This window comes from Perca fluviatilis, chromosome 20, assembly GCF_010015445.1.
Source record: "Perca fluviatilis chromosome 20, GENO_Pfluv_1.0, whole genome shotgun sequence".
NCBI lineage: Eukaryota > Metazoa > Chordata > Actinopteri > Perciformes > Percidae > Perca > Perca fluviatilis.
The window spans coordinates 27,262,135-27,275,819 of record NC_053131.1 but is presented as its reverse complement, the minus strand read 5'-3'; the positions used below and the strand labels follow the sequence as shown (position 1 = coordinate 27,275,819).

Sequence of the window (13,685 nt, the reverse complement as noted above, 5' to 3'; positions counted from 1 at the left end):
TAAATTTGAACAGGTTTAAATGTGTGGAATTGAATAGCTCATTTCCCAATTATTATGCACTGATGATGTTGCTCTACACTTGTCTAGCAAAAGCATGCTGTGCATCTGAACGTTTTATAGCCCTTTTTTCACAGCAGACATTTGGAGTTGTCACAGTAGGAAAAGCACAGGTGTTCCTAATAACCCTAACAATGGCTCTGTCCTATTCCAGTGTCCCAGTAAGACATGGCAGTGTGACAGTGAGCCAGCACGCACAATACCAGGACCCTGAAACTGAAGCACCTAAATGGAATTCAGCCATCATTCATTTTATCATCCACACCTGCTTTTCCTACTGTGACATGTCAAAATGCCTTCTGTGAAAAAGGCCTATTGATATATTAGGTATATTGTATTGTAGTGTATCTTATTTTGAATTGATGAACATGTCGAACCAATCAATAAATAATGCAATGTTGACAAACAGCTATTATGAACTCTAATAGCAATGTATCATTAGTTACTTTTATTATACTAAACATAGCTATAAGATGGTGTTCATGATGATGATGATAATTTATTTTCCTGAACTGCAGTATTTGGTCCGTGAAAACAGCCCGGAAAATGATTAAAATAAGTCCGGACTTTATATTATTTGTCTGTAATGTCTGATATGTTTTTTTTTTTTTTTTTAAGAATAGCTTATATTGTAATGTTGTCAATAAATCAATACAAATGTATTTGTTATATATTCCTCATACTTTGGCCACTGTATTTGTTGAGCAGTATTATGCAGTGCAATAATCTTCAACAAATCTTCAAAAATGTTTTTGTTAAGATATTAAATCAACTTAACACAGCTGTTGTGTTGGATGCATTTGATTGTTTGTTCATTAAATTGTGTCCACTTCTTGTTTATATCTTCCCCTACGACGAAATCAACCCTTTCCCATTACCTTCCTGTAGGAGCCATAAGATGGAGCTAGAGACCATTGAATCCGCAGTTGTCATCTGCAAAGCTGGGACCTAAAATCCTAAAGATATCCCTCCAACTGTACACCATAACAAATAAAGCATCTAGGGTTTGTTGTTTCACTGACAGTGGGTATATTTCTGAAATATTGTCCAATTGTTGCTATATCACTCTTATTTTAAATATTTTGTGACCTTTTATCAGTGCCATTTATAATTCATTACTAACTAGCATCTGGGGGGCCTTTATCACTAACAACAATTAGTGAGCTCATTATTTAGTGCTGTTTTTATTTCCAATCCACTCCATCTTAGTCATCAATATTTCAATGGTAGCCTATAACCAAAGCCTAAAGTTATGAATGATTCAATATTCAAAAATGGGGTTAAACACATACTCACTTGTGCATTCATTATTAATAACAACACTTTAGAGCATTTGTAGCCCATTGCCATTGAGTTCTAGATGCACTCTAGCGACAGCAAATTTTATTTGCAGCCAGGCAAATAAAGTGCCTATACCCCCCGTATAGGCACTCTCTGTTGACTTGCGAGCTGGAAAAACCAAAATCTAGTCAGGCCAATCACATCGTGTATAGAGTCGGTGGGCGGGCTTATGGCTGCTGCTGCTGGGAACAGCGGTCTTCTGGAAGACTTGGAGTTAAGCGCTTCTTTGAGAAAAGAACAAAGAACAACACTGAAATCATCCTTAAAACAGGAAGATGTGTTCAGAGTTTTGCCGACCGGATACGGCAAAAGTTTAATATATCATCTAGCTTCGCTACCTTCTTCGTTGCTCTGCCTGGTTGCAGCGTGCAGAGGGAATTTGAAAGACAAGCGTTTATCCCGTCCCTCAGATTGAGCCCTGTCAATGCTAAAAGTTCCCAGACCTAACATCTTGATGTGGGTCTGGCTTGTCAGGCTAATTGAGTTCCTAAAACAGAGTCAAATACTATGCTTAAAGGGCAATTCTCTAGATTCTGACTAATTCTGTGTTTTCATATGCAATAAATGGCTCATATCTTTCTTTTTATAATGCTGTTTTTCTTATATGAACAAGACTCCTGTTATCTTTAGTGTTTATTTTTTTATTTCCTTCTTTTCAACAAAGTCAGTTTTTTTCCCACTGCCATCAGCACACTTAATAAACAAAAATCAAGTTATCACTGCCATACTCCAATCCACTTAGCACTTGCTGCATTTAATACTTATGCTTATTTATTTATTGCATTTGTGTTTTTATGTTGTTTCTAAAAATGTGTTTTATGTTATGCATCACATAACTAATTTCATTGCATTCCTATGCAAGGACAATATATGCTTTCTGATTTCTGATCAGTGTTTATATTGGAGGTTTTACTGTCGAACATTTTGACTTTAAAATGCGATACCTTTGAAATTCCCATGCAACTTATGAATTGTGATTTTTACAGTTTCCCACTGATTCTAGGCGGTTCTCTGCCATGCTGTTATTATTTGATGAAGTGACTCATCAAATCCAAATCTTCCAAAAAACGATGCTAAAAGAAAGATGGTAGTTTTTACAGTTTGATGTGATCTCTTATTGTACAAAGCTAATCCCTTTGTGTGCAGGTTCCTTGTACTGAACATGCACATTGACTGAGCAGATATGAGCCATCTGAAACAGAGTTGTGTGTGCCTCTTATTTATTTGTCTTCATGAGCAATTCACTGGATAAAACAAATACTGTTACAACACAAAAAAATATTATTTTCCAAAGCAATTTTGGCCACATGTTATGCACATGTTACAACGTCATGATAAAAAGACAGGAGATCATCTCCTCATATCACTGTTTTCTCCATTTTAATAATGAAAAAAAGCTTTTCACTGTTCACCAGGCATTTTCATTGGAATAGAATGCTCAGATCAAACCACCTTCATTTTTTTCAATTATTTGCAAATGCAAAACTTGTCAACAATAAATAATACTATAAAATGTACACAAAAAGATTGACAGTCCACCACAAGTTAAAACGTTGAACAGATTTGGATGTTTAGGAACAAGGGAGTTGGGAGGAGGGTTTCTTCTTAGCAAAAATGTGACGGTCCATACAAGTTACAGAAAAAGCTGATCATCTATACATTGACACTAGCTAGATAACAAAGTCGTTGTTTCTGGTATATTTCATTTTGTACAAAGAAGGGAGGGTCTTCTTTACAAGCGAGCATCATTGTCTTAACTGTAGAGATTATACAAGCAAGAGTTAAGGCAACTTCTCTGTTGTTTTTGAAAAGTAACATGAAGTCATGTCATGTTTTATTTTGTCTGTGGCCCACTCGTCTATAATAGGGTTGGAGTTAGTTGTCATTGCATAATTCAGGCTGCTGACCAGGCCTGTAGTCCATCATCAAAAAAGGAATGCTGGAGATTTTTCACGAGTCTGTTTGCCATCACAAAGACTGATTCAGTGGTCCAGGATTTCCATGTGAGAGTTAGGCTCTGATATCTTCAATATCTGTCTCAGACATGGACAGTATACCGTTTGCAATGCCAACACAACATGGTGCAGATTTGGGTCTGACGTAACATGCGTGTTGGTTCGTCTGTGTGTGTCTAGTGTGTAACAAGAGAATCAAGAGAAAATCCAGACATAACAAAAGATTTCGGTTAGTTCCTCATTAAAAATCAAGCCCCCTTCACCTTTTTAAATCAATATGAAATTTCTGGTAAAGATAATGACTTGCTTAGAGAAATTCTGGGAGATCAGCCAGTAGAATTACAGTTGTAAGTTTGGCTGGTGATTGCAAAAGAAGAAGGGTCAGGAAAAGATCACCAAAAGAAATTAGCATTTGTCCTCTGGGGAGCAAATTAAAAAGAAGAATCAACATTTTGGGAAATTCACTTGTGAAGCTACAGCTGGCAGTCGGTTAGCTTAGCTTAGCATAAAGACTGGAAACCTACAAGCTATAATGTGTTAATTAATAAGCTTTAAAGGTGCTGGTAGGCAGATGTTTTTTAAACTTTGGACAGAGCTAGGCAAGCTTTACCTCTTTCTCCAGTCTTCAGCTAAGCTAAGCTAAGCTAAGCTAAGCGACAGCTGGCAGAGGGGTAAAAAACCCTTCATTTAACTCTAAGCAATAAAGAACTATTCCTTAAATTGAAATCTGGTCATTAGCTTTAGATACTGTATGTCAGGTACAAAGTAGATATTTTGTCCTGGGGGTGGCGCTAGAGGACAGCTCATGGAGAGTCCAAATTTGAAAGAGTTCATTCTCTGATTTAACATCAATGTGCTCAGTACATTTTATGGCAATCTGCCCACATAGCCATTATTCATCTCCACTGCTACCAGGACAAAAATGATCAGTCTACAATGTCATATAACAACAACACCGACTGACATCTTTCTTTTCCTTCCAAAAGGTCGGTCTTCCTTCCCTGGAAATGCTAGCAGCCTGTCAGCCTTAGTGCAGTGTATGCTAAAGCGTTAGCTTGTAGCAGTTAACAAAGGAGCTAACCAGGACACATGGATAATTTAAAAAAAAGAAAAAACCTCACCTAACAATTGAGTTGACCAACAGAATAGTCTTTCACCTTCTTTTTAACTGCATGGTGCAGACCCACACACTAACAAATAGGAAACTGTAACCAAAGGACAAAGGACAGGGCTGTATCAGTGGCTCAGATTTGTACAGGGTTGTAGGTGTTACCTACCATTGAGGATACTAAGGCCATGTCCTCAGTATGTTTTTGCAACCTGGGGGGACTTAATATTATAAAAACCTACAAACAGTGGGTATTTTATAAGTTTGATGACATTTACAGAAAGTATAATTGAACAGAATAAAATATAAAATTAGGTGTTTGGAGGGCTCATGACCTCTAACATCCTGGCTGTGGCCCTGTCTTTGTACAACTCCCATATTATGGACATTAGAAACTACAGTGTCCAGTTTCTTGGTTACATCATCACTGGTTTCTGTTTTTTTCAATAGCAAGATTCGAGATAAGAAAACTGACAGCTCGACAGGAAAATCTCAAGTTTGGATTAGGGGCGCAATTGCTCAACATCTATTCTTCATAAATCACCTTTCATTTCAGAAATTATGTGCTTACGGGTATCTGTGAAAGAATTACAGAAAGGAATATCTCTACTAATGGACAATTCAGCAGAAGGTAGACAAGACATAAACAGGCAGCTTAAAAAGAGCATTTTCCCTGCCTTTGCTGGCAGAGAAATGAAGCGGGTGCGAGGAATTGCCTAAAGTGACACCAAAGCTGGGCCCTGGCTAGCGGCAAGCTAAGCCTAAATGCCTAACTAACAGGCGACTGATAGAGTTGCACACTGCTTACTCTGAGTCAACACTCTGTAATCTCAACTGGGCTCTCTGCTTGCACCTGCCTCACACAAACACGTACGCACAGTTACATTTACTACGTGCATTGTGTGTGTGACATGAGTATGAGTACTGGAGGTATGCTTGTGACATGTGAATATGTGTTTGAGTAACTGTTGGGCCTCAATTGGACACAGAATGAATCGCATGCGGTGTCTCACCATGACAGCAATAAAACAAAGGCTACAGGAAAAACAGTTAAGATAGGATGGGGATGCAAAGCAATGCACACATCTAATGTAAATTATGATTAAGGATCAGGTAATACTGTTTTTGACATCCACTTCTTCTTCTTCTTTTTTCAAAATAAGTGCTTGTATTTTGGCAACTATAAATTATCTGGTCAAATCTTCAGTTTGAAATCCCGTTTCCACTGAAAACTAGGTGACATGTTTTGTTTCAACACGCCAGAGGCCTTTTGACATATGATAATACCTTGTCTCACACTGGTACAATGTACCTCCTCCATAGGAGTGTAAACTAAATGCTGGCTTTGTCTGATGTCCCAGCTCAGAGGCTTAAGCTGTAGAGGAACTGGAACAGATCAAACTGGATGGGTGACAGTTGTGTTGCATTCACTTGAATTGCCCAAAAAAGATGTACATATATCATGCCACTGAATCAAGGACAATGTTGGCTTTAAATTTGGCTTAAAACAAATAATTATTGACAAAAAAAAAAAAAACTTGGCAGGACTGGTGGACAAGCAAGAGGCAATGTTTTAAATAGTTCTCAAATTATTTCCAAAATGAATTTTTCTTTAGTGTGTTTATTGTAGAAAAACTGTAGTGTACAGTTCCCTCCAGGTCCCAAAATGATTATTTATGAAGGAGCTGGCTTCCCTCTGCCCCCTCTAAATTCAGTGCAGTCAGTCTCAAACTAGCCCATTACAGGAACATCACTGGTAATGTATTATAGAAAAGATTTAGTACTAGCCTGCAGTATTGGCAGAGTTTCTACATTGCCATGCCATCCCGGTAGTTTTGGAGGTGCAGCAAGCCTTGAAATCTTCTTAAACAGCAGTGACCCGATTACTGTTACTAGTATGGCTTACTGTTTAAGCACACAGACAGCATTCCAGAGGGTGTGAAAATGTCAATAGTATGAATGATTATCATGAAAGCTCTCTCTCATTCTTGTGTAACAACATATATTTCAATTTAATTCAAGAGCAAACAAATAGATTCTACAGGAAAATATGGCAGAGATTGTATGATTCCACCCACACACTATTACTTGCTGGTGAATTTGAATATTGTATCCTCCAGTTTGCTGATTAAGTAGGAATAATTGGTGATTGTATGTCCAATGACAGTTTTCCAGCCTCTGATTGAAAAATCTCTTTAATTTGCCCTTTAGCTATATTGCATTAACTGTATTCATGCTTGTTATGCTTCTTTTTAGATACCACCCATCACAATCACCCAGAACATTTTGTGTCAGGTTGGCAAGTACATTTTTGCTGGTTAGATAGAGCAGACTTTCGGCTATTTTTTGCCAGCTCTGTGGCTCTACAATCTAAACGTCGAGAGATCCCTCTATACCCAAGTGACAAGTTGAGTGAGAAAAAAATATCACTTACTGGAGCAGAGATTTTTGTACCTGTGGTGTGGTACCAGGTTGGAGCATTTCATTGGTGGGTGGAAATCTCTTTTTGGGGATCCTTCACTTATCACTCTGGTGCGTTCCATAGTAACAGACAATATGGAGAGCAGTTGCTTTGACATGGGAGGGTGGATAAGGTAGAAGGGGCAGTGTGGGCTGAGAGTCTCTAAATGAGGAGAGAAGCAGCGGGGTAAAGTCCTGCTGTTGCAGGGATATACTGTCAGTTCAAAGGTCAAGCAATCCTGCTGGCCACAACATCAAGTCCGTAGAAGTTCAGTCCATCAGAGGGTCTGTCACATGGACAAAAGGAGTCCTGTCTGCTCTACTATGATACACATCAACATGTTTGGTTGGACTCTCATCAGTCGTCAAAGGCGATTTGTGGTGCTGGTAGACTGGACGATGAATGAGGACAAGAAAAATGTGCATGTGTGTGTGTGCGCGGTGGTGTATTTGGGAGGGGTGGGATTTGGAGGTATGGGGTGGACAAGTGAGATTCGTTGATGGCACTGTGGTCCTCAGAGCGTCCATCTGTGAAACAGAGTGGGAGGAGAATTAGACTGAGTCACCCCCCACAGGATGTTTTTTGTTTCCGATGCATGAATCCAAGCAGGCAACCCCGACTCTCATTTCAAGGTGGGAGAATAAGGAATATTCAGTTCAGAGAAACAGGGCTCATACAAGAACCACTCAAGAACAGTTTTGGTGTTAAAAACCACTACGGATCAAATTGAAAAAAATGCAGATTTTCAGCAGTGCTTCCTAATTTTGGGTCTGTTCTCTTTGGTACATGCAATCAGTATCAGCTTGAGGACACTTTTGGGCAAATAAAGAATTAAATATTCAGCATCTGCTTCTCTGGTGGTATAAATTTTACATAATGTTTAGATAATTCATAATGATCGCCTTGTGATAGTGCAGATAAGTAGGAAAGGTGAAATACTGCAAACATATTTCGCATTCGCCCTTATCTATAATCAAAAATTGTGTATCTTCAGGTATCTGAAGATTATTGTACACGGGGCTTGATTTCCATCTTTTGTCGCTATTAATTACTCTCTTTAGAGCACTCGCCTCATGCAACCACAACTTGAATTGGTCTTCAATTGCTCTTGATAACAATTTCATTTAATTAACAACTCGAGGAGTGCATCATTAAATTTGGTATTAATGTGTTGAATAAATCCTTTGACATAATAGACTTCCCATTTCCATCCTGAAGCTCATAGAGGTGTAATCTGCCAGTCAAAGTAAAGCAACACCTAATCGTTCTGTAAAATGAGAGCAATGTGCCTGGTCATGAGGAAATACTGTATACGTGTAAAAAATTGGAAATTGAATGTGTTGGCTAAACACATGCTCTATTAGGAAATGCATTAAAAATCCAAACAACAAAAAAATGCACATGCATGATGTCTAGTATGTTTTCAATTATTATAATATGTATAATGTACGTTATTTTAATGTAATTTACAAGCAAGCTTGTTATCATGTCTCCTCCTGGTTCACAATACCTTTTAGAGGGTTAGAGTCAGTCCGTGCGAGTGTCCCTCCAAGTGACATTCAAATCACATCACCTGCACACGTCTGTCACAGTGGAGTTATGCCACTTTTGAACATGCACTGGCATTCTTTTTTGCTAATAATTAGGGCTGTCAATCGATTAAAAAAAATTAACTAATTAATTGCACAATTTGCTGTAATTAATTGCGATTAATCGCTTTTTTAAATTGAGACTGAAGCTTGTCATAATGGATATTTAAATGCTAAATCACTTAACTTTGCAAATATGAAGAAAAAAACAAAGTCTCTACTAAGTTCAGAATGTTTAATATCTTTCAGAACAACAGCAGCAACAATTTGGCTTAGTCCTGCTGAAGGCTGCTGGAAACGGCTAGAAACAGTTCATCTCCAACGAGCCTATGTTCAGTCGGCGGCAGGGCAGTCGGGACAATGAGGTGACTAGTCTCTCAAAATCTGACGAAAATCTTCTAAACTGACCTTTGTTGAGCTGAAATGAAGACAGATTCAGCAACTGCAAGGCCTATTTCTCGCTTAAAATGTTTTCAGAAACAGGTTTCAGTGAACTATTTTAGTATCAATATGAGATCGTATTCTGAACGGCCGCCATGACAGTCTGGCTCTCAATATCCGGAGAAAACAAACCCACTTGACGCGTTCGTCCAATCAGCTGCCGGTTTTCATTACTTGGGCAACAATACAGAGTAGCACCGCCTGCTGTTATGTAGACGTATTACGTTTCTCAGCCGCCACATGAAGTAAACAAACACAGCTGCGTTAATTTCGTTAATTTTTTTTAACGAGTTAAATATTAAAAAATTAACGCAAAAATTAACGCGTTAATTTTGACATCCCTACTAATAATTCACTTGCTTGTTTGACTTCTGTCTGTATGAGGGCACACGGTGTCTACCGTAGGCATCACATAGTGAAATTCTGATGAAGTGGTCAACCTTATTGTTTGCTCCACTGGACAAAAGAATAAATAACCCTCTTGCCGGAATTTCCCCAATTTTAATATGATAACACTAAATATGAATAGTAAACAACTTGTTAAAGAACATTTTGGAGATCATTTCAAATAGTTTAAAGATACATGCTAGGTAATAAGAGATATTTGAAACATCAAAAGCGACTGATTATTTGATGGGTACCCCACTGTGAATTACAAAATGTCAATGAATAAAGAAGTCTGCACAACTGCATGAAAGTGTTTGTGGGAGCACACTGGGTGTAAACCCACCTCATTTGTTTTGATTGCGGATTCGCAGACACCTCCTCTTCAGCGGCGGCTCCAGCTCAGGACTCCCGTCTGCAGATAAAGGGGCACTGATGGAGCAGGACAGGATGGCCGTCTTGTCAGCGCCGGGCTTTGGCACAGGCTGGATGACCACACAGCCTCCGGTGGACAGCAGCGGCAGGGAATAGGCGTGCTCGCCCTCCTCCATGTTAGAGTCAGGATCTGGCTTACCCTCCACTGCGTCCGCCATCTCGTCTTGCACTGAGCCCCGCTTCCCCGGCTCCCAATCTCCAACCGAGCAATTGTTCTCTTTCAGTGCCTCGTGCTCCAGCTCACCGTTGGCTGGCTGCTCCTCTGCCTCTCCTTCTCCTGCAGCACTGTCTCCTCTTGGGTCAGGGTAAGACTCAAAGGCAGGAGTGAGAAGGGAATGCCATCCCGTACCATTGACTATGACATTACATGGGGCAGCAGGGCTAGTTTGGAGGTGGGGCAGGGGTTGGGTCTGTGCTGTGCTGGGCAAGGGTGGCGGGGTATGGTTAGAGATACAGGGATTTAGCTGGCTCACTGGCGGATCCTCGTGGCAAGAAGGGCTGCTGTTGCTGGAGGGTGGGCCTGATGATTCCAGTGTGTTTGGGTGTGTGGCCCCTTCCAGCTTCGTAGCACCGAGGAGGCCCTGTGAGAGGGCCCCTTTCCCCCCATCACGACTGCCCTTCCCTTCCCAAAACAGCCCAGCAGCTGGTGGAGATCTTGATTCAGCCTCTGCCTCTATTTTGACCTGGACCCCAGGTAGCATCCTCTGAATTACCTGCTGTTGGCATGGCCTCTGGCCCACAGTTAGATCAATCACCCCATCCATTAGTCCAGGGCCGCTGGTTAGACACAGGTTGCCTGAATTATCCTCTGCCTTCACTGTCAAGTCCACCAGTGACGTCCTGCTTCTCTGTGAGTGTACAGGAGTGAGACGCTCTGCATCAGCTGGCTCTACTTTCTGCTCCCCTCTGTCACCACCAGAGGAACGTGGAGAGTGGGGTCCAGAAGCTGAAGCTTCGGATGACTCTGGAGCACTGCGGAAGGTGCCACTACTCTCTGGCTGGTCCCTGGATGTTTTGGGGCTGAAGGGAATTGGGATTGGAATAGGGATTGGGACTGGGAGGGGTACAATGACAGGGTAAGGGACCAAGAGAGTCGGTGGGGGTACCAATGGGGCCAAGGACGCCATGCCAAAGTTCATCATTGGGGGCAGAGGAAAGCGTCCATTGGGCATCATGTTGACTGGGGGGAAAGGGGGTAGGCCTGGCATGGGGAGACCATGGTGCATCATGCCAGGATTGGGATTGGATGAGGGGTGGACATGTGGAGACAACAGGGGCCTGTGCATGGGGCTTGATGCTGAACCCATGGTCCTGGGAGGAGGTGGTGGACCAATACCAGGGATTATAGGGTTTGACAGGGGGCTATGGGGCCCCCCTGGGTGGGCAGAGGGCCGAAGATATGGTGGACGCATCTGCTGCATCATTTGATGCTCCATGAACAGTGGCAGGGGCATGGGTCCCCGGGGTGTCATCACCATGGGAGGGCTACCAGGAGGTACCCCGACAGGTGGATGCAAAGTGGGAACAGGCGGAGGGTGAAGAGTGGGGCTCTCGTGGGGTCTGGGTGTGGGGATTTTGGCTGAGGAGGAGGAGGAGGGGGAGCAGACGGCAGCAGTGTCCGAGGGTGAGGCGGCAGAAGAAGTGGAAGGGGCCAGTGCAGAGGTGTTGTTAGGCCCCCCTGGTGAAGGAGCTTTACGCCGGAAGTCTGTTAACGGCGTCCCCCAGGATTCAGGAGTGAGCAGCTGGACCCCTCCACTGCACTCCATCTTACCCTCCCCACCAGCCCCGTGTCCTGGGTTACACAATGCTCCAGGCAGTGCAGCCTGGGTCTCCTTGTAGAAAATGTCCATCTTATATTGGTTCAGGCATTTGGCACTGCAGAACTGCAGCCTCCGCTCACCAGCACCAAAGTCCAGGTACTCCTTAGTGTGGCGTATATGTTTGCACCAGTCACACACCTGTAACAAAAAAACACACACAGTACACACAATCCATCAGCACCTGTTACTCTGCACACAAAATAATTCTAATTTGTTTTACATCACAATCTCCTCTGAAGTACGCTGGTAAGCAGAAGCTCAGCCTCCAAACCATCTGGAGCTAAACCCATTTAAAAAAGATTATTTTAAAAGGAAACTGATGCTGTTTCTAAATACTTTTACAGATCTGTCAAGAGCACTTAACACTTAACGTTGAAGTGTGATTAAATGAACATGCCTGTGTGTATTTGATTTATGTAATATAGGTGTGTGTGTGTGTGTGTGTGTGTGTGTGTGTGTGTGTGTGTGTGTGTGTGTGTGTGTGTGTGTGTGTGTGTGTGTGTTTCTGTGCATATGTCTGAATCAATGTGCTTTCCTTACTGAGAGGTAAATGTGCACATGATGACATTCGGCTGCTAAGTGGTATTGAAGTGACTTTGTCTTTAACTTTGTGTCCTAACAAGGACTGCCCATTTACACCTTCTGTTGGCAATAAAAAACACTCTCAGTCTCATTTAACCATAGATCCCTAGGAGACTGACACCCCAAGCACAACAAGACAAAAAGACGATTTCCCTCAAATGGCCTTCCACATTTGGTATTGAAGTGTGTGTCAACTAGTAGTAAAGTTTAAATGCTAGAAAGATCGATTGATTGGTCAATTCCGAATTACATAGAAAACTGCTGCTGCAAGTTTCAGCTACCAATCATGCAGGTCCAATCCCAAATCAGTATTGATCTGGGAAGGCATTTACTTGATGTTTTCCTTTAAAACTCTCTTAGGCAGTAAGTAAGTGTTGCAATAGCTTAATGCCAAAATGTTGTAATTTAAGATATGAAAGATTATGCCATTTATGCATGTTGTAATGGAAAGTAACACAAATTCATATTGTCTTAAAGTGGATACTCTGTATACAGTAGATTTGCGATTTCAGACCAATGTTCAACAATCTTACATTGGCAAATCTGTTTATCCAGTAGCCTGAAAAGACCAGAATACAAAAACTTTTAGAGAAGTGTAATGCATGTTAAAGTGCTAGTATTATTTTGCACTATTGTGCACCTGTACAACAACTAACTATAATGTTGTGTAAATACCTAACAATATACAATACAATAACACCACAAATTTCTTCCTCAAAAATTGCAACTGAACTTTAAACACCTCTGAAGCTTCATCCCTGACTACGATGTGAGTAGAGTATGAATGGCTTCATTTTTCCAGTTGTCTTCTCTTTCTAATGCTGATATCCAATCACCTAACAATAAATTGTCATTGTTCTTCTTGGCACATACTAATAAATCTTTTTTACTCTAATACAAATCAGAAAAAAATCAGATCAATTATGTCATTTATAATAGGATAATAGGATATATTTTACGTCTCAAACTAAATTTCTTGTCACATGTTGTGCTGTAAGACGCGATCACTTCTGTATGCAGAGAGCAAACATGAGAAGGTTAAATTGAAAAGTTGTCTTTCTTGCTCACTGTGGTGGCAAAGATCCCAAAACACCCTGCTGCACTGTTTCATCACTGTTATACACCTTTGCGGCACAAAAAGTGCAAATTCTTCTTTGGTGAGAAAATGAATGTGACCCTAGTAGAGCAGATAGCAGTTGCCCGGGGGGGGGGTTTTGGGGGGGGGGGGGGGGGGCCCTTTCCCCCTGCGGGGGGGGGGGTGCGGGGGTATAAATAAGGCATTAATCAGTTGTCAGACCCAACCACATCCAAAAATCTCAAAAAAAAATAAAAAAAAAAAAAAAAAAAAAAAAAAAAAAAAAATTTTTTTTTTTTCACACACACACAAAAACCCCCCCTAAAAAATATAAAAAAAAAAAAAAAAAAAAAAAAAAAAAAAAAAAAATTAAAAAAAAATTTTTTTATTTATAAAAAATTTCATTAAAAAAAAAACTAAAAAGACAAATGGACTCA

At 40.8% G+C, this 13,685-nt stretch overlaps 1 protein-coding gene across 4 annotated transcripts in view; it reads right to left on the bottom strand.

The window, feature by feature from the left end:
• Window positions 1-2,612: 2,612 nt before the first annotated feature.
• The window catches only part of sobpa (sine oculis binding protein homolog (Drosophila) a), a 44,162-nt gene continuing 33,089 nt past the window's right edge, over window positions 2,613-13,685 (bottom strand). For all 4 annotated transcript variants that reach the window (XM_039786699.1, XM_039786701.1, XM_039786700.1 and 1 more), the window contains 2 exons: window positions 9,683-11,729; window positions 2,613-7,449 (listed from right to left, as the gene is read on the bottom strand). In XM_039786699.1, coding sequence (XP_039642633.1) covers window positions 9,684-11,729 — 2,046 coding nt within the window. In that variant the 3' untranslated portion in view covers window positions 2,613-7,449; window position 9,683. The remainder of the gene's footprint in view (window positions 7,450-9,682; window positions 11,730-13,685) is intronic.